A 25825-nucleotide genomic window follows, 5' to 3' on the forward strand; every position below is an offset into this window, starting at 1 on the left:
GTTCATCATATTGATCCCTTCTGCAGTAGCCTTAGCTGTATGGATTAAATCCTGCCAATAATATAACAGCCAGTCAGCTTTCAAAGCTTCAGGGCATCATCCACATACCCAAACTGTTAGGTAGCTCAAGCTGACTGTAAGACAAGTTTACTGCCACTGAAGATTATGCTGCAATGAGGATTTCAGGGATTGACCATTAGGTTGTACTTCTTTGCTGGTCAGATAAGTTCCTTTGGGGGGGGGAGTTCCCTTCTCTTTATTTTGTGGTTGTTTTATTATTTCCTCTTCAGGAAAGTTATTTTAAAGCTAGGAGTGTTGTATTTTAAAGGGCTATCTCATGACTGTAACACACTTAAATGGAAAGTTCATTTTTTCTGTCAGTTTAAAAGTGGTATAAAGTAACTTAAAGCCTGTAGAAATTGTGTTTATTTTGTTTTTTTTTTTGTTTTTGTTTTTATATGGCTGACATCCTGTTTTAAAGGGCATTTTACTTGGTTTTATGTCAAAAAAGTAACTTTTGTGGACTGGTAGTGTTTACCAGCAATTGCTGCTCGTCTTCCCCAGTAAACAGCCACCATTTTCTGGCATGACCATGGAGCAAATTACTAGTCCCATGGTCAATCCTTCTTCCAACCACAGAAAGAAAAAATAAGTAAATGGCCTTTGCCACCACAGCAAGCTAGCAGTTTACCTCAACTGCAGATGAGTGACACTGCTGTAGCTGTTTGTTGTACCTCAAACCACTCATCTTTTACTCCAGATCCCTCTGGTGTAGCACCTATGGCCACTTTAAACCAGGGGTAGCCAAGTCCTCTGCAGCTGTTAGAGGTCCCTCAGTGGGCAAGGGAGAGCCACTCTTTACATTTGTGGGAGAGGGAGCACTGAAGATTTCCCTTTTGTGTCAGAATGATGTGTCCATCACTGGGGAAGTCACTGCTGCTGCCACCATTAGTAACATGATTGGCCCAATGTTTCCTGTTAAAAAGAAACAGAAAACCAAGCACATATCTATTCCTCCTCAGTTTTCTTTGGATAGGAGTAGTTTATTGGGTCTGGCGCATGGTTTAATTCAGGCTATTGATCCTTATTTTAAAGTAGTTTCTGGTAAAATAAAGAAGGATTCCTTTTTTCATGAAGAGATTCAAGATTTTGAATCTGAACAGGGAGATACAGGGATGGCTAGAGTTTTTCTTCCGTCAGCTTTCTGATTCAGACTCAGAGGAGAGCTCAGTTTCTGGTTCTCCCTGTGGAGGTTTCTCTTTCTCTGAGATTATTGCTAGAATGCGCCAGTATTTTCAGTGGGAGTTTTTCAGTCCCTCAGAAAATATTATGAGTTGTTACAGAAGGATTTTCTAGAATCTATACCCATGCCTACTGTTCTGTCTGCCTTAGAGAATGTATGTTACTGCCTGCAGTTTTTTCTGGTAGTCTGCCAGCTGTCCCTAAAAAGCAGATAGGATATATAAAGCTCCTCAGTCTTTTAACTGTTGTACACTATTCCCAAACCTGACCCAGCAGCTATAGTTCTAGTTGATCCCACTGCTGCTAAGAATTTTGTTAATTCCGATCCTATTCTCTCTGATAAGGATGGGAAAATTATTGATAGGAATGGAGAAAAATGTATACTTCTGCAATGTTTATTTTCAGGATTTTGAATTGTCAGGCTCATATGTTGAAACATATATAAATGAAAGTATGAGGAATGTTTTGTCTGTAGTTTCTTGTGAAGAAAAATCTGTTTTAAATAACTTAGTTTCATCCATTGCACAGATCACTACTCAATGTTTACAACATGTGTGTATGACTCTGATACTTCTTCCAGAGCTAAGAAAGCCTACTACTAGAAAATCATATACTAGCAAATGGAAAGGGTTTTCTAGTTGGTGCCAACAATATAACCAGCACCCATTCACGGCTAGTTGTTGTCTGGTTCTACAACATTTGTGTTAGTTACTATCCTATGGTCTTTCTTATTCCTGTATCAAGGTACATTTATTGGCCATTTCAGCATGTCTGCCCATGAATTGTCCTCTTTCAGTGCAGTCTCATGTCAAAATGTTCTTGAAAGGGGTTTTACATAAGAGTCCAAGAAAATCAGTGGCCCTTCCATGGGATTTAAGTTTGTTAGAGAAGCTAATAGTTGCTCCATTTGGACCAGCTAATCTGGCTGACTGAAGTTCTTAATATGAAAAACAGTTTTACTGATTGCTCTGACCTCTGCAAGGAGAGCATCTGAGTTGCAAGCTCTTAGGGTGAGGTAACCCTATGTCATTTTCCACAGAGACATAGTTTCTTTGAGAACTAATCTGTTTTATGTTTAAAGTGGTATCCAAATCTACTTTAAGCCAGACTATCCATTCCCCCATTTACTGATCTTAAAAGTGAGAGAGTGAGAGAAAGAGAGAGGACATTCCTTACCTTGGATATCCACTGACAACCCAGGTATGGTCTTGACAGAACTAAATCTTTCAGATCTTCAGATCAGTTATTCATTTCTTGTGAAGGTAAGAAGAAGGGGCAACCTATGGCAAAGCAGACTGTTTCCAAATGGTTGTCTGTGGTTATTACCTTTCGTTATACTCACCGCAATAAAACTATTCTAAGCACGGTCAAAGGCCACTGTACCAAGGCTTTGGCTTCAACTATGGCTTTTTGGAAAAGGTTGGATTCTAGATGCATTCTAGAAGCAGCAACTGGGTCCTTTGTACATACTTTTACAAAGCACTATATGCTTGATTCCTTCTCTAGGTCTAGATCAGGCTTGGCTAGGACCATTCTCCAGCAGCTCCTCTTTTCTTCTTCCTCCTCCAAAATGTAGTAAACTAGAATAATCTGGCCATATAGCTAAGGCTACTGCAGTAGTGATACATGTGGTGAACCTATTATAGTTATCCAAGTAAACTTACCATAACAGTAGATTTTCGAATGATCATTGCTGCTGCTGTAGCCACTCCCATCTATCTACCCCCCTTGTTTTTTTGGGGTGTGTTATGCCAGGGTGTGGTTATATTTTGTTCTTCCAAGCATTGCCCTTTCAGAGCTCAGCCTCCCTCCTTCTGTTGGCAGGAAATCTCTGAAGGGCTTGGTGTGCATACATTTTTAGTCAGCTTAGCTTGAGTTGCTTGACAGTTTGGGTACGTGGAAGGTACCTTGAAGCTTTGGAAGCTGACCGTCTGTTACACCCTTGGCAAGATATAGCTAAGGCTACTGCAGCAGTGGTCATTTGAATATCTACTGCTTTGGTAAGTTTACTTATACAACTGCACTTTCCACTTAAACATCAGTCTGTCTGGTCTAACTCAGTTAATTATATGCCCAGCAAGATATGACAAAACTTCTGGCAAAGCATACTATGGATTGCATACTATTTGCCTGAAAAAATAAACAGGCTGGAATACTCCGTGATACACTGGCTGACCACCATCCAGCTTGAGTAAGTGACTTCTTAAGAACCACCAAGGACCAGCACCTAAACTTTGTAAGAAACCATATCAGCTTCAGCAAAGACACTTTCACTAAGACCCTGAAAAAAAAATTAATAAAAAAACAAAATTGCCAGCATCTAAGAAATCTTACCAGAAAACATGTTCTTTTAGACAAGAACTAAGCACATTCAGCATATTCTAATAATCCCAAACTGTTCTGATCTACTATAAATCTTCTAAAGCTTACCCCTAACTGTCTTCCCACTGAAACTAATATGACCATAATACCACCATTGTTTGCCAGTTCAATGAACACTTTATAGCTACTACATCTCACATCTGCCTACAGAATGTAGATATACTTGGTCTCACTTCAAACTTTTGTATTAATCGTACCAATAATTTCTTATTTTAATCAGTCCAATTACTGCAATAAAGAACAAAATAAAATGCAGTATATTAGCAGCAGACAGTGTTCCTGAAGAATATCTTAAATAAGGAGCAGATGGAATAAGTTACTCTGGTCTCTCTAATAATCAACAGACCCTTACAAGAATCCTATGTTGCAGAAATATAGAAAATCATTTACATTATACAAATACATTAAAGAGATGGCTCCACAGCACTTTTAAACTATCGACCTACTGCAATATTCCTACCACTCTCTAAAATACTAGAAAGATATATCCATCATTAAACCATAAACTTTGTGCTAGAAGAACACTTACTTTCACCATCACAACATGGCTTCCATCTTAGCACCAAAACCACCCTACTGCACATTTTAGATGTAGTCAGCCAAAACAGAAGAACAATCCTGCCTCCACCTTATTTTGGAACTCCTCAAAGGTATTTGATACTGTATCTTACCGTCATCTTCTCAGTAAGCTCTCACAAGTAGGACTAAGTAGCACTGCCATTGAATAGTTTTGTAGTTACCTCAGCAGCGATACACAATCTATCAAATGTCAGGATTCCTACTGTACTCGCCAGTCAGTACAAAAGGAGTACCATAGGGTTCAATACTAGGACCCCTCCTGTTTAATATATTCAGAATTGACATACACAAGGCAGCCAAACATGCAATAACTCTACTTTTTATCTGCTTATCCACAACACTGTCCTGACTCCATACAATCATCCAAAACTCTTTCATCTTTACTAGGACCTGGCTGGAAAAATCCCAAGTAAAATTGAATCCCACCCAAAAAATTAATCATATTTATCTCCAGTACCCTCCCTCTAGCTAGCACTGCACTAAGCATAGTCTCTTCTAACAACAAAATAAAGCAAGTCACCCATACCAAGTTACTGGGCATCATCATAGCTAACAAACTTAAATTTGATCGGCACAGCAGTGCTGTTGCTCAAAAAAACACCACAAATGAGGGCTGCTTTACAAAACCAGGACATTTCTCACTGACCACAGCAGGAAGGTAATTGTAATGCCCCTCTTATTTCCTAGCCTGCAATATGCTGCTACAGTTTTCCTAATCTTTAGACTACACTAATGAACAGCATTGGACAGTGTCATAATATAATAAATAAATTTGCATCCAACCTCCCAAACTAAATCCATCATTATATTCACTTGCAGAATTTGAACTCGATAGAACTACCACCCTACATATCATAAACAAAGTTCATAATGGCAACCAAAATACTACACTATCCTTCAAGCACCCCAGCCATAAGCAATTCAATAAAATGGTACAAATCCAAAAGGAACCTTCAGTCAAAGGATCAAAACCTATCAGAATCCCAAAAATCCAGCGAGTCACATGAGGATTCTATATTTAGTAAGTACAGCTAAATTGAGGAACAACAGTTCTGTCACCGCCAGACAAATAAACAGTCTCCCCACTTTTAAACATTTGTAAATGTCCTGAATCTCCAGGTTACAGAATCCGCAAGTACTTGTGATTTTCCTCTTACCTACTAAACAATTTTTTCCCAAGTGGCTCTTTATGTCACACTGAAGTGAGTTTATTGCACTTCTTCCATGAAAAACATGGGTACGTCTGTTGTTTTATTAGCTTACAAATCAGCATGATTATAGATGGATAGCACATTATTTTAGCTACTACATTTTGATACTTTCTACTGCTTTATGATGGTATTGCATTTATACTGATAATCTCCTGCTTCAGTGATGCTCTGTAACATGCACCAATGTCACTTCTTAGAATTTACTATGCTGTATTTCTTTGTGTGATATTTCCTGTTTATTCAGTTTTAATGAATTTCAGTATTTTTGTACATATTCCTTTAGACCTTGGTTAAAAATTTATTCTATTGTACAGCTGCTGTTTCTTGGAGCTTTTATCCCCAGACCTTGGCTTAAAATGGACACCATACCCAGTCAGACTTTCCTGGTAAACAATAGAAAAAAAGATATCTGATGTTGTAAGTCTTTGTTTATTCATTACCATTAGGACCTCGGTTCCATCCTCGGAACCGATACGGCCGTTTCCAAGCTCGTGCCAGCCAAAAACTCTCAGCTAAGACCTACTCATAATGTCCCTCTCCTAGTTACTTCAGATCTTGTTTGCTGTGTTCCTAGTCAGATGTGCTAGCCATCTCTCTCAAAACTAAGTAGAACATTGTTAATTTTAAGACAGTTTATCTTCAAAATTATTTATTTTTTAGTCAAGTTAGCCTTTTCTCACTGTCGCCTATAACGAAGGCCTATTTCTTACCCTTTTCCTTGGTAATTTAATTTTTTACCTTTATTGGTACTGTCCCTCTCTCCTGCCTTTGACAGGCCTTTCATTTTTACTAGTGGTAATTTTTTTTTAAATGACATCATTGGTATTTTCTCCCTTAATTTTTCTATAGGATAGCCTTGTTGCCTTACTGTGTCAGACAAAGCTAAGTTTAGATTTTAACAGTATGACAAGTGTGGACGTAAGATGCCTAACACATTGTTTGGGCGTGGATCATATTAAAGCTGACTGTGACATTTGTGCTAGTTTTAGTAATTGTACACTAGCAGAACGTAAAAATAAACTTATCTTAAAAAGATTACTCAAGACACCTTTTTCAGAGGCTCTGTCTGGGTCGGAGGTCCCACCCCCTCCACAAACCAAAAAACATAGTGACAGATGGAGTCACTTGGTTCCTGCATCTCCGTCAGTTACAGAGCCGAGTCATCTCCATGCTTCGCCGGGGCCCTTGGCGCAGACCACTTCAGCACCAGGCTCTGTGTCTTCTCCCTTGGTGCCGTCCATGATATTCACCCCTATTTCGGTTCTGTCTTTGGCGCCACTGACAGGTGCCGTCCTTTGATCTGACATCGGCTCCGATGATTATACCTGCTTTGGCACCATCCCCAGCTATGGTGCTGACAGCTTCTTTGGCTCCAGCGGCTCCAAAACTCGAATACCTGCCAAGTACAAGATGCTTCCACTCCGGTGCATACTGTCTCAGTTCCGACAGCAGTGTTGTCCCTGTTGGCACCATCCACCCTTGCTGCATCGGCTCCAGTGGAACTGATGCTCTCCTGATGCAGTGCTTGGACCATCCGTACCTTAGTACCTAGCCCAGCGCCTATTTTCTCACTGGTGCCGTCTTTGTCCATGGCTCCGATGGCTTCCACTTCTCTCAGAGCTCCTCACCTGGAGATGGGGTCCTCACAGTGAGGTGTGACCCCGGTTCCAGACTCCCATCCCTCCTCAGGTGGGCCTGCTATACAGGTAGTGGACTTGCAGTCAGCACCAATGACATCAGTATCAGAACCCTCCCCTAGCATGCACCTCTCCCAACCCTCTATTTCGGGACTCCGGGCATGGGAGTCACAAGAACCCTCTTTGAAGGGAACCCCTTCTCTGGAGTCCTCCTCAGAAGATCCCACTGGGGAGCCACCCCGGAAGAAATGGTGCAAGAGGAAGTACCTAGATTCCTCTGGTGAATCAATCACCGAAGACACTGATTGTGATGAGGAGGAAGGGTCCCCACGGTCTTCCCCAGACGACATCTCATTCGGAGACATTCTCGAAATCCTCAAGCAGCGGGGAGACTGGAAGTCCTATAACCCTTCTTCTGAGGAATCGGTATTCCTGCAGGACTTCCGTGCCTGGCCATCTACTTCCTGGGGGACTCCACTGGCAGATGACCTTGTTAAAATCATTGTGCCGCATGCCTGGAAGGCCCCGAACAACGTAGAACCTGTCCCTCAGAGGCCAGACAAAAAATTTTATCTACACCTGAAGACCAGCCCCACTGGTCCTAGCAGTTGACAGTTGATTCTATGGTCATGGCGGCAGCCACCAAGAGGGAACTGGCAGAAGATAGTTCCACTGTCCATCCTCCAAACAGAGAGTCCCGGACCATGGACAGACTAGGGAAATGGACCTATGCTACAGCGACATTCGCCATTCGGTAGCTGTACTATCTGGCACACTTTACTCACCTCCAAAGAGACCTAAATTCTGAAATGTCTCCCTCTTTGGTGGGGTACTGCCTGATGCGGTGTGTGATACTGTCGCCTCACAGCTAGCTACCCTGGAATCCATCTCGAACTCCTCGATGCATTTGATATCTCACTCCACCAAGGGGGCAGCTCAAGCTGCCGCATCAGGCGTTGTCATGACACGTAATGCTTGGATGCGGTTGTGTGACTTTGCAGACCCCTTTAAATCTTCCTTCATCAAGGCACCTGTAGATGAATCTGCACTTTCTGGACCCTAAGTACGAGACTCACTTACACGTAGTGAGAAAGACGGAAAGACCTTGTCTGCTGTGGGCATACGCCTTTCCAACCCCCAGAGGTCCTACTCCAGGAACCAGAAGGGAGGAAAAATGTGGTTCAAGAAATCCCAAAGACCTTTTCATGACACTCGTGGTGAACAATCCAAAACAATGGGGTATCTCATATGGAAGACGTCCCTTTCGGGGTAGAGGGGGTCTGCATAACCAGGGCGCTAGAGATTCTTTCTCCGGCAGACCCGCTTCTGAACAGCGGCCCAATTGCTTTCCTCTGGAAGCAGTCGAGGGTCATTTTTCTCTGCAATTACCAGCCTGGCATCTTATTACTACCGATGTTTGGATGCAGAGAATAATATCCAGGGGCTACCAAATACCATTTGATTTAACTCCCATCCCAGATGTACCATCCAATCAGAGGGAATTAGCAGCCTTAGAAATAGAAAAGCTGCTAAGGAAAAGAGTCATCTAACCAGTACCACGAGACCAGACAGGATCCAGGTTTTACTCGAGGTTCTTTTTACTGGCAAAAAAGACAGGGGACTGGAGACCAATCCTGGATCTCAGCCTATTGAACAAATTTATCAAACTTCAAAATTTCCGGATGGTCACGATACAGTCCATTCTTCCCTTCTTAGGGAGGGATAACTGGATGTGCTCTATAGACCTCCAGGATGCGTACTACCACATAAAGATGCATCACCACTCCCGGAGGTTTCTCCCCTCCCGGCTGGGAGCCAGTCACTACCAGTTCAGGGCACTGCCATTCGGTCTCTCAACAGCCCATCGAGTGTTCACCAAATGTATGGCAGTTGTGGTTAGCTCATCTTCGATTACAAGGATTTCAGGTGTTTCCCTATCTAGACGATTGGCTCCTTACCACTCCGACCAGGAATCTTCTTAAACTCAAGGTCTCGCTCTCCGCTTGGGGATTACAATCAGCAAGGACAAATCTCAATGTCTCCAACGAAGACACTGGAATTCATTGGAGCAGTCTTCGACACAACATCCTGTCAAGCTTCTCTCCCCCCTCACAGGTTTTCGAACATAACACACCAAATCCAAGACCTTCTTTCTCAGACCTATGTACCAGCACGTCTTGTACTGCATCACTTAGGCTCCATGGTGGCTACCATCTATTGGTACCACTGGCGAGACTGCACATGAGAATCCTACAGTGGCTCCTTTCCGCACAATGGTCGTTGCTAATTTACCCACTCGACCACATGTTACGTCTTTCAAACCGTTGCAAGGAAGAAATTTTATAGTGGATGAACCCACAAACTAATCTTTGGTGTCAACCATTCTGTCTTCCCCGGCCCATGGCCACGGTGACCACAGACGCTTCCCTGTTAGGGTTGGGGGGCATTTCCAGGGAAAGACTGTCCAAGGCACCTGGTTCCCCATGGTGGCCTATTTGCACATAAATGTCCTGGAACTGAGGGCAGTTTTCCTAGCATTGCAAGCGTTCCATATGTCCCTGCCTCTGGGACCATTGCACTTCAGTCAGACACCATGTCAGTTGTCTGGTATGTCAACAACCAAGGCGGAACCAGGTCTTACCCCCATGTCGGGAAGTCATGAGGATTTGGCACTGGGTGATATCTTCCAACCGCTTCCTTATAGCAACACACATTCTCGGGAGTTCCAACCTTATTGCGGACAATCTGAGCAGGAACAACCTGATGCCTCACGAGTGGTCCCTCAACCCTGTAACAGCGGATCGGATCTTCCAACGCTGGGGCAAGCCTTGCTGCAGCCTTTTTGCTTTCCCCCTAAACTACAAATGCAGAAGCTACTTTGCCCTGATCCCCCCTCAGGGGGAACCACCGAGGGACGCTGTAACCCATGATTGCCCACCGGGTCTTCCCTATGGCCTCATCTGATTCACAGTCCGTGGATCCTGGATCATCCCCAAGACCTGTTATCTCATCCTCCGGGACTGATTCATCCAAACCTGCACAGTCTCAAGCTCAGTTTGGTTCCTTCACTTCCAGTGATTGCCAGGCTGCCTGACATCCCATCTCCTGTTCGTGAAATTCTTCTGGCTTCACACAAACCTTCCACTAGGAAAGTTTATTCCAGTAAATGGACTAGGTTCTCTATTTAGGCCAAAGATCAGAACTTAGACCCTTTCTCTATGCTTATTCAAAAGATCCTACAATACCTGACTACTGTTTTGCATGCAGGAGCCTCAGCTTCAACGATCACTGTACATTTAGCAGCTATCGCCAGTTTTCATAATGATCTTGATAATTCTTCAATTATGTCACTCTGCCTATGCAAGAACTTTTTGAAAGGAGTATTACATGTTAAACCTCCAGTCAAGCCTCCCTTAGAACCCTGGGACTTGACTTTGGTACTTCAGTCTCTCACAGGTTCTCCTTTCGAGCCTTTTGAGTCATGTGATCTGCAATTTTTGTCATGGAAAACCTTACATCTGATATTGTTAATCCTTGTTCATTCCTTACATGTGGGTATCGGTTCCGACCTCGGAACCGAGCCGGCCATCTTCCAAGCTTGTGTCAGCTACAAACTCTTGAGCTAAAACTCTTACCCAGAATTCCCCTCTCCCTGTTACCTCAGGTTTTGTTTGCCGCATCACCATTTGGTCGTGTCAAGCTACTTCTCTTGAGCTAAGTACAATATTTTTTTCATTCTAAATTCTAAAACAGCCTTTTCTCACAGAAAAGTTATTAGATAGTTTTCTCTTACCTTCTCACATTTAGCGATTATCCTTTCTTGAATCTTTTCTATTCCTTTCCTCCACCTTTACCGCGAGGTAATTTCTTTTTTACCATCGTTGGTAAACTCCCTTTCCTTCTTACCTTCGGGTAATTCTTGTACCATTGCTGGAATTTTTTCTGGGTTTACTTCTTTCTTTCTAACATGGCAGATAAAAAAGGTAGTCCAGGATTTAAAGGATGTTTAGATTGTGGCCATAAATTACCTACTTCAGATGCACATTCCCTGTATGTCTATTGCTTGGGTGTGCCTAATTTAACAGTTGACCTGCCCTGCGGGATTTGTAAGAATTTTTCTAACAGGACGTTGAGTGACAAAGAAAATAAATTAATATTGAAGGGGCTACTTAAATCTCCTTTTCAAGAGGCTATTTCTGGGTCGGAGGCTTCAACCCCTCCAAGATCCCATAAGAAAAAGAGTGATGAACATATAAAGGCCAAGTCTCTTCCTTCATCCCCTGCTGGGGAACCCCAGGAACCGAGACCCAGGAAAGCTAAGCTTTCCAGTTTGGATTTGACTTCTTCGGTTCCATCGCTTTTGGTACCTAGACCTTCAGCACCGAGGCCATTGGAGACATCTGTACCTTCGTCACCGACTAGTGTGCCCTTTACCGTATCGGTACCGAGGGGCTCCTCGGTTCAGACTTCTTTACCGGCACTGACTGTCCAGTCGATGCAGACTGTCACGACGTCGATGGATTTTTTGATGCCCATTGCCTTTTCGGCTCCAACTTACCCAGCACCGACTACCCTCTCAGCACCGACCATTCAGTTATCGGCACCAATTTTTTCGGTTCCAGCCTTAACGCCGACAGCCACTTCGGTACCGACCTTATCATCGGTGCAGACCATGACTTCGGCACCGATGATTTCCTCGGTGCAGACACCTGTAGTTCAGTCCTTTACAGTCCTGTTGTTTTCAGTGCAGACCTCCGAGGTGGGCACCGAGCTTGCTCCGTCTTTGGATAGACCTGATTCCCCCTCAGCCGTGTCCGTGAAATCCACTAAAAGCCTCTCTGAACATGACGTGTTGCGTCTTGTGGATCAAGTGCTTTTGGCCAGAGGTATCCTGCCCCCCAGGACCTATCCTTCCTCAGGAGGTGATCACCCTTTACCAAGGACCCCTACTTATTCTCCTCCTTCATAGCCCCTTAATATAGCACAGTCGTCCCCCTCTACGGTTTCCTTTATGGACCTCACTAAGGAGCCACAGTTGCCTTTGTGGCAGGAGAGTTTTGCTATGACCCAGGATGTCAGCCGTGGCGTATGTAATTTGGTGTCTCACAGCCATCCAGGGACTCCGAGTCGGCAGGCTGAGCCACTTAGGAGAGGAGTGACCCCTGCCCTGGGCACTCACCCCTCTTCAGGTGGACCAGCCTTCCAGCTAATGGAGAAGGCTCAGGTGTTGGTTGGCGATCCTGTGCTATCACTCTCCCCGCCCTCCTCTGGACCGCAATGTACACAAGTCGCTCCTAGCAGACACCAGGCGCAAGGGCCTCAGGATATACTCCCATAGGAGACTCCTTTTGTGCTGTCTTCCCCAGCTTCTCCCTCTGAGGAAGTTCATCAAAAGAGCTTGTGCAAGAGGAAGCACATGGACTCCACAGAGGAGTCCCTTACTGAAGACACAGACTTTGATGATAGGGAAGGGTCGCCTCGCTCACCCTCTGAGGTATCCCTTGGTGATATTCTTGAAATTCTTAAACAGAGAGGTGACTGGCAGCCCTCGAACCCAACCTCTGAAGAGTCTGTGTTTCTGCAGGCCTTACGCACCTGGCCACCTACCTCCTGGGTTACTCCACCTGCCGACGAACTGGTCCGGCTCATCGTGCAGTGTGCGTGGAAGGCTGCTGACACCGTTGAGGCCATTCCCCGGAGGCCAGATAAAATTTTGCCCCCCCCCCTGGTACTGATCCCCATTGGTCCAAAGGTCTTCCTGTAGATGCTTTGGTGGTGGCGGCTGCAACTAAAAAGGACCTGGCGGAAGAAGAAAGCCTGACTGTCCCTCCGCCCAACAAAGAGTTCCGGGCTCTGGACAGAATAGGGAAGCATACTTTTGCATCAGCGACTTTTGCAATCAGGTCCCTGAACTATATGGCACACTTTACCAGGCTTCAAAGAGATTTAATTTCTGAGCTCTCTGAAACTTTGGCTGGTGCTGTGTCTGATGAGGTCCTTGACAAAGTGGCCTCTCAGCTAGCCACCATTGAATTGATTTCTAACTCCTCCATGTGCCTGATATCTCACGCATTAGAAGGAGCAGCTAGAGTGGCGAGTTCAGGCATTGTTTTGAGACGACATGCCTGGGTGCGCTTGTGTAATTTCGCAGAACCCTTCAAGGCTTCCTTTCTCAATGCTCCCATCGAAGCTTCTTCATTGTTTGAACCCATGGTTAAAAGCACACTGGCCTGATGTGAACAGGACGGTAAGATCCTTTCTGCCATGAATGTCTGTTATTCTTCCTCTCAACGGGCTTTCTCCAGAAACCAGAACAGTGGGAAGATATGGTACAAAAAGTCTCAGGGTCCTTTCCATGACACACAGGCCAAGTTCTCCCCTAGAGGCAGAGGGGGAAACTCACAGGGAAGACGTCCTTTTCGGGGCAGAGGGGGCCCGCGTAACCAGGGTTCCAGGGACTCTTTCCCTGGCCAGTCCTACCAGTGCTCCTGAAGAGTGGCCCAACTGCTTTCCTCTGGAAGTAGTTGGGGGTCATTTCTCTTTGTACCCTTCTGCCTGGCTAACCATCACCACTGATTCTTGGGTGCAAAAGATAATAACCAGAGGTTATCATATTCCCTTCGACCTTTGTCCACTCCCCTAACAGACTTACCTGACGTTCCACCCAGTCAAAGGGAAGAAGCAGTTTTAGAGATTTCAAAACTGCTATGAAAAACAGTCATCCAAATAGTCCCTCCAGACCAGATAAGATCCGGATTCTACTCAGGACTATTTTTGGTACCAAAGAAAACCGGGGACTGGAGACCAATTTTGGATCTCAGTGTATTGAACAAGTTTGTAAAAGTACAAAAATTCCAGATGGTCACAATACAGTCTATCCTTCCGTTTTTGGAAAAAGACGATTGGATGTGCTTGATAGATCTTCAAGATGCGTACTACCAATTAAAAGTGGACAGACCATCAAGAAGATTCCTTCACTTTTGTGAGGGAGCCAGTCACTACCAGTTCAGAGTACTGCCCTTTGGACTCTCTACAGCCCCCAGAGTTTTCACAAAGTGCATGGCAGTCATCACAGCTCACTTGCGACTACAAGGATTTCAGGTGTTTCCATACCTAGATGACTGGCTCATCTCCACCCCCACCAGACATCTATTGGAAGAGGCCTTGGCATACTCTCTCCTCTCTGCAGAAAGGTTAGGCATAACCATAAACTGGAAAAATCCAATCTAACCCCTTCTCAGTCCACAGAATTCATAGGGGTCATCTTGAACACAAAGAAGTGCAGAGCATCCATTCCAGAGCACAGAATTCTAAGGATAAAGCAACAACTGATCCCAATCCTTTCAAGGGAGAAATCCACAGCTCACTCTGTTCTACAGGTGTTGGGTTCCATGGCAGCCTCCATCACCATTGTCCCCCTGGCCAGGTTTCACATGAGGCTTCTACAATGGCTACTGCTCGCACAGTGGTATCCCTTTCAATACTCTCTTTCAGCCAAGATTCAGGTAACTCACAGGTGCAAACAGGATTTAAATTGGTGGATGGCCCACAACCCATCACAATGGTCTCACCCCTTCTCCCCCCAACAGCCCAGGGCTACAGTGACCAAGGACGCCTCCCTGATGGGGTGGGGGGGCTATGTCAGGGATAGACAGTCCAAGGTGCTTGGTCCGAAATGGAGGCCCATCTGCATATAAATGAGCTGAGGGCGGTGCTTCTGGCGTTGCAAGCATTCCATCCTCTGCTGCCATCTGAGACTATTGTGATACAATCAGACAGCATGGCGGAACAAGCAGGGTGGAACCAAATCATACCCACTTTGTCAAGAGGTCATAAGGATATGGCATTGGGCGATGGCTACCAACCGTTTTCTTCTAGCAACGCACATTCCCAGGAGTTCCAGCGTGATAGCAGACAGACTCAGCAGGTGTATACTACAACCTCACGAGTGGTCCCTGAATCCCTTGATAGCAGTGGAGATTTTCAACCGCTGGGGTCTTGCTGCAACCTGTTTGCATCCCCAACCAACTACAAATGCAGCAACTACTTTGCCCTGATTCCCCCTCTGGGACAGTCACCCAGGAATGCTCTAGTTCACGATTGGTCCTCGGGTCTACTTTATGCATTCCCACCTCTCCCCCTCATTCCCCAGTTTCTGAAGAAAGCCTGACGGTTGAAGAGCAAAGTAATCCTCATAGCATCATATTGGCCTTGTCAGATTTGGTTCCCCTTCCTTTGGCCTCACCTGCTAGATCAACCGTGGATTCTCCATCCAACCCCGGGGTTGATCTCCCATCCGCAGAATCTGTTTCACCCCAACTTGAACAGCCTGAAGCTCACAGCTTGGCTCCTCCAATTCCCTTGATTGCCAGGCAGAATGATCTTTCTTTGCCAGTACGTGACATTCTTATTGCATCTCATAAGTCTTCCACCAGAATTACATATCTCAGCAAGTGGAAAAGATTTACCTTTTGGCTGAAAGAAAAACAGGTAGATCCTTTTACAACACCAGTGTCGATAGTACTGGAGTATCTAGCTACCCTATTTCAATTCGGTCTATCTGCCTCTGTCATTAGAGTTCATTTGGCTGCAATATCTATTTTCCATGATGGTGTACAGGACTCCTCTCTTATGTCACACAAATTATGCAAGACTTTCATAAAAGGCGTGAGTCATCTAAAACCCCCTTTTAGAGAATCTACTCAACCATGGGACCTGTCATTAGTCCTACAAGCTTTGACAATGCCACCTTTCGAACCAGCTTCTTCTTGCAACCTCAAATATTTGTCATGGAAAACCTTGTTCTTGGTCGCCATTACTTCTGCCAGACGTATCTCTGAGCTTCAAGCCTTATGCATCAAGAGTCCATATTTGATTTTTCATAGAGATAGAGTGTCATTGAGAACTAATCCTTCCTTTCTGCCAAAAGTGATCTCTGAAATGTCCATTAATCAGACCATTGAATTTCCAGTTTTCTTCCCCAATCATTTAAACAAAGGAGAGTATTGCCTACATACCCTAGACATTCACAGACAAATTTGCTTCTACTTGAACAGGATTAAGGCCTTCGTAAATCAGACCAGTTATTTTTGACCTATTCTGGACCTAGATTAGGATGTGCTGTTGCTAAGGTCACATTGGCTAAATGGTTGAAAGACTGCGTGACCTTCATTTATAGACAACGTAATATTCCATTACCTACTATAATAAAGGCTCATTCTACAAGGTTGGCTGCAACTTCTGCTGCTTTCCATGCCAGAGCCTCTTTACATGACATTTGTGCAGCTGCAACTTGGGCTACTCCTCATACCTTCATCAATCATTACAAATTGGATTTGGCCTCCAGGGGAAGAGCATCTTTTGGTTCTATGGTGCTCAGGAATGTCCTTCCATGAGAGCCTCCCAGGAATAAGGGTAGCTGGGGACCTTGTCCCACACGTAAGGAATGAACGAGGATTAACAATATCAGATAAAGAAGTTATGTCTTACCATAAAGTTCCATCTGTATTGTTGATCCTCGTTCAGTCATTACGACCCTCCCTCCTTCCCCTTCCTGTGGCTTCTAGTGGATCTCACCATCTCGTTTTATTAGGTCATTTGACCAGAGGTAGCCTCTACCTTCTTTTGACTTGCAAACTCAATCTGAGGTAGCAGGGAGAGGGGAATTCTGGGTAAGAGTTTTAGCTCAAGAGTTTGTAGCTGACGCGAGCTTGGAAGATGGCCAGCTTGGTTCCGAGATCAGAACCGATACCCGCATAAAAGGACTGAATGAAGATCAACAATACAGATGGAACGTTATGGTAAGACATAACTTCTTTTTCTAGTAGCATTTACCTCAGCGGGAAGAGTAGCTGCAGGCTTTGAGTGTGAAGAGCCCTTACTTGATCTTCCACACAGATAGGGTGTCACTTCATACTGACCCTTCTTTCTTGCCCGAGGTCATTTCTGGCTTTTCCATTAATCAATCTATTGACCTGCCGGCTTTCTTCCCTCAGCATTCTAATGGAGGGGAGTACCTTTTGCACACCCTTGATGTGCATCAGCAGCTTCATTGTTATTTGGACAGGACTAAATCTTTCAGGAAAACAGATCAGTTGTTTGTGGACTTTGCAGGACCCAGATTGGGTAAACCTGTTTCCAAGTGACTTTATCCTCCTGGCTTAGAAACATCATTGCCTTTTTCTACCAACAGAATAAGCTAGCCTTACCTTCCAGAATAAAGGCTCATTCTACCAGATCTATAGCTACTTCTATAGCATTTCATTCCAGAGCCTCTATGGAAGATATCTGCACAGCAGCCACTTGGGCAAGACCTCATACCTTTATATCTCATTACAAATTGGATTTTGCCTCCAGAGGATGGGCATCTTTTGGTTCTATGGTGCTCAGGAATATCCTTCCTTAGGGCCACCCAGGACTCAAGTAGCTGGGGACTCAGTCCGAATGGTAATGAATAAACAAAGATTTACAACATCAGATAAAGAAGTTATGTCTTACCATAACGTTTCATCTGTGTTGTAGATCTTTGTTCATTCATTACTTCCTGTGCTCCTTCCCCCTGCCTGGACTCCTGGTGGACTTTAGGAACTCCTGGTTAGGGTATTTGCTCAGACAGAGCCTCCTACTCTTTTTTTCTATTACTACATCTAATATCTAAGGGTGGGCAAACTCGATCTGAAGTAACTAGGAAAGGGGAGTTATGGGTAGGTCATAGCTGAGAGTTTTTGGCTGGCGCGAGCTTGGAAACGGCCATATTGGTTCGGAGGACGGAACCGAGGTCCTAATGGCAATGAATGAGCAAAGATCTACAACACAGATGGAATGTTATGGTAAGACATAACAACTTTTTTTTTTGTCAGTCGGTCTCTGTTTCATCTATTAGTCTCAACTGACTGCAGTTTGAACAGACCTCCCAACCGTCCCGAATTACTCTGTTTTTACCGAGTTTAGGGGTCCAAATGAAGGGGTGCCACGATTCCCGAGTGGCACCCCTTCATTTCCGATTTCTTTGCTGTTTTTTTTTTTATTTTTTAAATTTTCGCGCTGGCGGAGCTGACATCATCATGTGCGCGATGACGTCGGCTCCATCTGCACTACCAGCCAGTCGGAATTGAGCTCAAGGAGCTCACGTCATCATTTCCGGCTGGCTGCGAGCAGGCGGGAGAGAAGAATTGCTAGATGGACGGAAATCCGCTGCTGCAGCTCGTTTTCTTCAGTTGCTTGTTAAGAAGAATTGCTAGATGGACGGAAATCTGCTGCTGCAGCTCGTTTTCTTCAGTTGCTTGTTACCGGACAATCTCAACGCATAAACAAATGATAACTTTGCCATACTACTGCATCTGGAATTCAAGCTGAATTTCAATAAATAACTTTGCTGCTACAGGGACTGCATTGCTGGGACTTCTTATTTTGTTATGTTTGCTTTGCTGCTAAAGAGAGAATGGGACTTTTGCTGCAAGAATTTCTAGACGGACTGCTCAGGGACTCTGATGCTGGGACTTATGCTGTCGAGAGAATGGGACGTTTGCTTTGCTGCTAGAGGGGCTCCGTTTGCTTTTGGCTGCTGTTTGGACTTTGCTGGGAATTATCAGGTAAGAAAAGGAACAAAGGGTGTGTGTGTATGTGTGAAAATGCTTGATGTAAATAACTGCACATTCAGCAGAGGTTAAGGATGTTTTCTCAATGGCAACGACTCTGTACATTCTCTTTTAAATAAGGTATAGAACAGCGTGAGCTTTAGGCTTGTGTATTTCATTATTTGTGTGTCTTGCATGTTCACATGAATTCTAGTCATTATGAAGACTTATTTCACTCTTTTTCTAGATCTTACATAGTAGCTGAATATGCACAGTAAATGTCATATATAGGCAAAAGGAGGACACCAATTTAACTTTCATTAAAGTCAGAACTGCAGTGCAAAACAAGATTAAAAAGTTGTGTATTTTGTCCATCTATATTCAGTATAATGTGCTTCTGGACACACATGTTTTAACTCCAAGTATCACCTATAAGGCAGTTCCATGTACATGAGGTATGAAGATGTCCAGTGAAAGCCCTTCTGAACAGATGCTTAGTACCAACTTGATGAGAAGAGAGAAGCACTTTATTATACTCTTTATAGATCACAAATGCAGATATGAAGACACTGTAATGACTGTTAGACTGTGAGGATGATAGTGAAGTGTGGTTTACTGGTTAAGGGTATGAGACAGACAGTATATACTATTTTAGTGTTGGCTGGATGGCTGGCCATTTGTGTGGGACAAAATGAGCTGTTCTGGGATGTAACATTATTAATCAAGTTCTAGGTAGTGTATTGCCTTTAGTGATTAGCGTTACATGTCTTAAAAAAGTATCCAGAAAAAAATCAAATAGTACGATTTTTTTTTTGTTATAACTTGGATGATTGGTCTGTTTCAAGGTTAGTGAGAACACAAGAAGCATAAAAGGCCATGGAAAAATGTTTTCACATTGGAATAAGAGTCTACGATAATCAGTCATAAATTGCAAAATATGTAAGAATGAGTTTTTGATTCATTCATTTTTATGTACAGCAGCTATCTGTAAAATGGCTATGCTGCATCTGTGGAAGAAGAAAAAATGTGCTTTACACTGTGAATAAAAAAAAAATTACAAAAATACCAATCTGAAAAGTCTGCAAAGTTACACAATATAAAACTAGATGTGTATCCAAGGGCTTAATTTACTCATATAACCAGCAGATTCTTTTGAATTCCTGAAAGTTAAATGTTTATGAAATAATTATGTACAAAACAATGAAGATTTTGAATATAATTATAGGATGTGGAAATAACTGCATCACCCAGCAGTAGCATTAAGGAAAGTAAAAACTAACATTGCATATTTCAGATGGAGGTTCTCCCATTGTCATCAGGTATGTAGGTCTTAGTTAATGCTGTCAGCAATTAAAAAAACAAGACATATGAAACCAAACAGCCTGGGGACATTTCCCTCAGAAGTTTTTTGACAAATACCATGCATTATTTTATCTCTTGGGACAAGTGCTCCTCACATTACTTGGCTCGTTAATTAGAAAAGATACAAAGGATACTAAGCATTCTTGCTGAGTAGTGGAAGTTGTTACTGGGACCTAGATCTGTAAACTATATGCATTGCTGAAAAATGGCACAAAAGTAGGTATGTGCAACTGGAACTAAGCATCTGATAAGGTGAAGAGTGCTACAAAACATTATAAAACTAACCATGTTATTGAAAACATCACAGATACAGAATGCATATTAACTGTATTTGCCAACATTTTGTTTAAATAACATGTCACATGCGCCTTACTGATTGTTGTGCCAATGAAGTCTGCTCTTGTTGACAGGAGAACTGTGCATAATTTTGGACAGCATGGTATGGCACATACTAATTTTACTGTCTAAATGGTGGTCATACCTCTCAAGTGGATCTCATTTCGAGCAACGTTCCTCATTTGGGGTCCTAAAAAGTTCATGTTCTTCAAAGTTACACATTGAAAGGGTCTGTCACATGTTCAGTGTTAGCAATATTTTAGCTGATAGCAATGGTAAATGAATCTGAATCATATTATTTCATTAAAAGACCTATTCTATAAGTTAAAATATCACATTTTAGCCATCCTGAGAGTTTCTTAGTTGAAGTTGTTAGTAAGCTATTAGTAAGCGTTCCACATTTTTCCCATTTGTTCCACATTGTGAGAGTGTGTTCCTCATTTTGGAGATTCAAGGTTGAGAGCTATGGCCAGTCCCTAGCCACCACCATTTCGCAGCTTTGCCCAGATTTTTTTGTGCTAAGAGTTGAGAGCTATGGTGACAACAGAATTTGTATTCCCCCATTATTGGCTTTGTTGTTTGTCCAGGTTTTATGATGAGTGAGAAGAAGTCAGTTGTATTTACTATTGGCTTTGTTTTTCCAGGTTCTTTTATGCTAAGAGGTTGAGAGCTATGGTGAGAAGTGAGAACTGAATTCACTAAATGGTAGCATTAAGTATCATCTTCCTATTGTTTAAACTGCTGATTTAGCATAGTGCTATGTTGCACTGACTGTAGTCTGTAGTGTTCTGGGTTCAAGATTTGCCACTGCCAGTAACATGCATGGTGGTAACACATTTTATTGTAGCAACTTTCCAAAATTATACAAGCAATGTTTAAAATGTGTCTCTGGTTTTTGACCTGAAATTGAAAATAAGTGTGAGAAAAGCAGTGCAAGATGCCTATGGCTTACACTACTGTCATACTGTTTATAGTTTGGGTGTGGAAGTAGACTTTTATGATGGAAATGTTCTGAATTGGGCAGTTTTGCAATTATTGGTTCATGCATTTTCTTCCATTGCCTAATGCCTACAGTACAGCCTACTGGAAAAATGTTCATTCAAGCAAATTTAAAATGTGCTCTGTCTTACAAGTGTGCTGTATTATACAAGGAATATAACTTAATAAAGTTAAGAAGTTGTATCAAAGAAAAGAACGCATGTATGTTTCTTGTTTTGTGTGCAAGGGGCTAGTGATTTGAAAACAGCCCAAAGGTAATCTTTATCCATCACTGGCCAGATGCATTTTCTTTGGATGTGGTGCAGGTTTTAATGCTGTTTCAGTGAATGTGAGTTTCAACGGCAGAGACGTTTTAATGCCACGTCTATTTTCATTGTGAGACAGTATTGCTTTGTGTATCAGATGTCTGTTAGTGTTTGCATTGATGTGCTGCAAAATGTAAAAATAAAATCCAAATAATCATTGTAGAAGTAAAACAGTATGTACACATTAGTGTTTATGGTAAATGCGGCAAAATAGCCAGGTAATGGGACATTGGAATGGCTGCAGGGGGACTCTGGTGCCATATTTTGGTAGTCTGTTCTTCAGTTTGTGTTCGAAAGTTAGTATCCCACAATTCCATTGGAGTGGGTGGGGTTACATAATTATGTATGCAAATTAGATGTTAATTAGCGTACAGATTTGTACCTATTTTTCATGGCCCTTGTCCAGATTTTTGATGTTTCCAGGTTGAGAGGTATGAGTTTGAATAACAGGTTGGTGATGAAATGTACTTCTTTAGCACTACTCTGCAGGCCATACTTTTGATAACTTTTTCAAATATGTTTATTTTATTGACAAGACATAGATGTACATAAAATAACTATAAGCATTTAAAAAAATTTCTTTTGCATGTAGTTTTCTCATGTTCTGAAGGAAAGACTTAAAGAAGGTAACCATGAAGTTATACATACGAGGCAACCTAATATTGATGAAGATGGCAATGAAATTGCACTGGACAGTAAAGATGTTGTAATGATAAGACCCACTTTTGGAAAAGTTAAATATGCAAATACCTATAAAATGGAAGCAGACAGGAAGTTTCAAGTGCATTTAGTAAAAAGAAAGGCTTATCAGATACTAAAGGTATTGTGAATATTTTCTATAGCTGCTCAAAATATTTCTGTTTTTATTGGATTAGTTTAGTATTGATATGTTAGATGTTTGCTGTTATGATTTGAATCACACTGACTGTAAATACTTATCTTCTCATGACCTTTTGAGTGTTACTCTTTATAACATCTTTAATAAAGTCATCAAAATGCTGAATATCTGCAGCATTAGAACTAATATAAGATAATGCACAACATTATAGAGTTTAAACTGATATGATAAAATTGAGTTTAAGTATACACATGACCTCAGATTTTTTTCTCTTTTTCAGAACTTTGAGGAAGTTCATTGATATTCATTATGTGGAGATGTCAGTAAATGTGTCTGTGTTCAACACAAATCATTGCTCTCAGAAAATATACAAATGTTAAATATTCATAATGCACAACTATATGAAATTCTGGCACTTTCACATTTGCTTCGTGCACTAGGACATTGGTTTTATCCCTACCATTTAACATTACCATTAAAATATTGGGTATTAGTGTTAAATCCACACATATACAAACAAACATTCAATTTGTGTTGAGTAATACTGTGCAGATACACTAAATTAGTAATACTTAACTGAAAATTGTAGCTAATATTTTCTACAAGTTCTCTCCAGTTAAAGAATATAAAAGAAAATGTATCTTTCTTAAACCAGTCCGATGGCTGAAGCACCCTTTTTCAGTATTAGCCATTTAGCAGCATTGCTCAGATCATTGATTTGCCATTCTGCCACATGCAGGTAATCTTCAAGTGAGCAGGGATGAGAACAAATGTGACACTCCTTATGATTTCAGTCATACCCTTACAGCATCAAAACATTTAGTTTTGCACAGCTTTCATAGGACGGGTGTAGGTAACAAAAGACATTTTAAGCCTTTGCAAATTTCATCCAGCATCCAGCATTTCTCATATTCTTACCAAGACTCAAGTTGGATAAGTACATCGAGTTTTCTAGAGACACTAGTGAATGTGAGTCTGCAACAAGCTGCAATTCAGTTTACTGTTGTGATGAAAGATCAACCTAATTCAAATCAGCGGTCAAAGTCTGGAGGATTGCTCAAGAAAGTGATTAATTATAGATGTGATGTTGTCAGTCTTGACTTTATTCTCACTGATGGGTCAGATCCGATCCATCGGATCTGTCTGAGCCATTTCAAAAGCTCGAGGCCTTCAGAAAAGCTCATGGGCATTCTTCCCTACCCACAATGCAACTCCCTAACTCCCTCCAATCTCATTTGCTGCTCTGCGAAGGAGGTTCTGAAGCAAGCTCTGGGCTAAGTGTTTTCACTTTCAGTACCATTACTTGTGGTTTATTATTCTTTAATATTCTTTACTATTTTTTATATATTTATACCCTTACCCTGCTTTTTCTGTATTTTAAAGTGAGTGTTTGCTCCTTTACCTTCTCCCATTAGCATTTGTTTTAAGTTAGAGGACGTTTACCCCCTTTTTCTATCCTCTTCCTCCTTTATTGTCCATTTTTAGTTAGAGGGGGGAAAAGGGTTTTCTTCTGATCTTTCAAAGTTTTCTTCTGTGTCTGTTTAAATTAGAGGACTTTCTGGTGTGCTTCTATCCTTGTGTGAATGTGTTTTTCTTGACACCAGCCTTGGCCAAACTGTTATTGGATCCAAACTCAAAGGAATCAGATCAGACACTGTCCACCCCCTCGGCACCAGCTCCTCCTCTGGTCTGACCCTTTGTTTCAGAGCTGGAAGATTCCGACGTCCAGCTTGTGTCTGTATTAGATCTGGGACCAGTGGGTTCCTCGGATCCAATGTCTATCTCGAGTGTTTCTGCCCAATTGGAGCCAACACTCTCCAGTCAGGTCTGCAGAGCTGTTTTGGATCTCTCTGAATCCAACCCTGCCTTTGGGGACTTCGGCGCGGGTGAGTTCAGCTCCTATCTCTGCATTGGAGCTTCTATCTTCTACTCCAGAGATTCTTTCAGCCTAGACTACCTTTTTTGTTGGATCCATGGTGTTCTTCGGAGCAGGGGCAGACTGCCTTTGAAGTCATGAGGAGGGTTCTGACTACATCCCAGTCTAAGACACAATCCCTCTCTGATATTCCTCCCAGCTCTGCACAGTTGTCTTTGTCTTCACACATACTCTCTGCACAGGACTGTAGAGACCCCAGGCTGCAGGATGTCCAACAGGGGCTTCCCCCTCTTCTGAAACCTCCCCAGATTATCCCACTGAGAAGATTCCTCAGAAGAGGACCTGCAAGAGGAAGCATCTTGACTACCCGGAGGAGTCTATCACATCTGATACTGACCTCAGTGAGGCAGAGGGGTCCCCATGGTCACCTCCTTAAGATGTCTTCTTTGGAGACATCCTGGAAATTTTAAAGCAGAGAGGTGACTGGCATTCCACATCCCCTTCAACTGAGGAGTCTGTATACCTGAAGGCTTTTGGGTCTTACTCTTCAGCCTTTTGGGTGACCCTTCCTTCTGATGAGCTTATTGAATTAATCTCTCAGAAGGCTTGGGAGACCCCAGATTCCATAGAACCTACTCCTAGGAGGCCACATAAGTACATTACTGTCCCAAAGGACGAGCCATTCTTAACAAAATGGTGTGGCAATTGATGCCATGGTCGTGGGGGCAGCCACTAAAAATTTATTTATTTATTTATTTATTTATTGCATTTGTTAACCAGGAAAGTCCACTGGACCTGGAATGAGCCCATTTTCAGTAGAGGCCCAGAGAGAAAAGCTCCACAAAATTACATACAAAGAAAATATTAATACATATAACAGAGGAAATTGAGCAGTACTATTACAATGAATGAAACTCATAATAAAACAATAGTGAAAAAAATTACATTCATGGAAAAATAGAAGTAATAAATGGCATATATTCAAATAACACATGAATGAAATATATCTACAAGGTTCATAGCGTGTATTCAAATAACGCATGAATGTAGTATATCTGCAAGGTTCATAGCAGCGGGGAGTTAAATACAGCATAATAGTAGAGGGAGATAAAAGGGCTAAGGAGGGAAAGGACAGGGTAAAGTGACATGGAAGCAGTAAATAGGCAGAGTGCAGGGAAGGAAGTGATAGAGGTTTAACACCAGGGAGAGAAATCAGGAGTTGGGGTTGTGTGAGGAGAGATGTAGTTTGAGGGATTTTTTTTAAAGGAGGCAAGATTGCTGATAGTTCTGAGTAAAGGGGAGAGATTATTCCATGCCTTGGAAATAGTATAGGAATACAACATTTGACCAACTGAGAGCTTAGATTTCTCTATGGATTGTAACATGTTATTTTCGGACCTGAGGTGTCGGTTAGGGTGGTACATGGTGAGTATGGAGAAGAGGGAAGGGCAGGTTTCTGGGTGGTAGATCAGCTTATAGACT

The 25825-nt window shown here is 42.6% G+C and overlaps 1 protein-coding gene across 1 annotated transcript in view; it reads left to right on the top strand.

The window, feature by feature from the left end:
- The window catches only part of DYNLT2 (dynein light chain Tctex-type 2), a 495359-nt gene that overhangs the window by 53036 nt on the left and 416498 nt on the right, over positions 1-25825 (top strand). Inside the window, exon 2 of the mRNA XM_044067795.1 lies at positions 22222-22449. Within this exon, the coding sequence (XP_043923730.1) occupies positions 22222-22449 (228 nt within the window). The remainder of the gene's footprint in view (positions 1-22221; positions 22450-25825) is intronic.

Source organism: Protopterus annectens, chromosome 1.part0 (genome assembly GCF_019279795.1).
Source record: "Protopterus annectens isolate FY-2018-M chromosome 1.part0, PAN1.0, whole genome shotgun sequence".
NCBI classification, from domain to species: Eukaryota; Metazoa; Chordata; order Ceratodontiformes; family Protopteridae; genus Protopterus; species Protopterus annectens.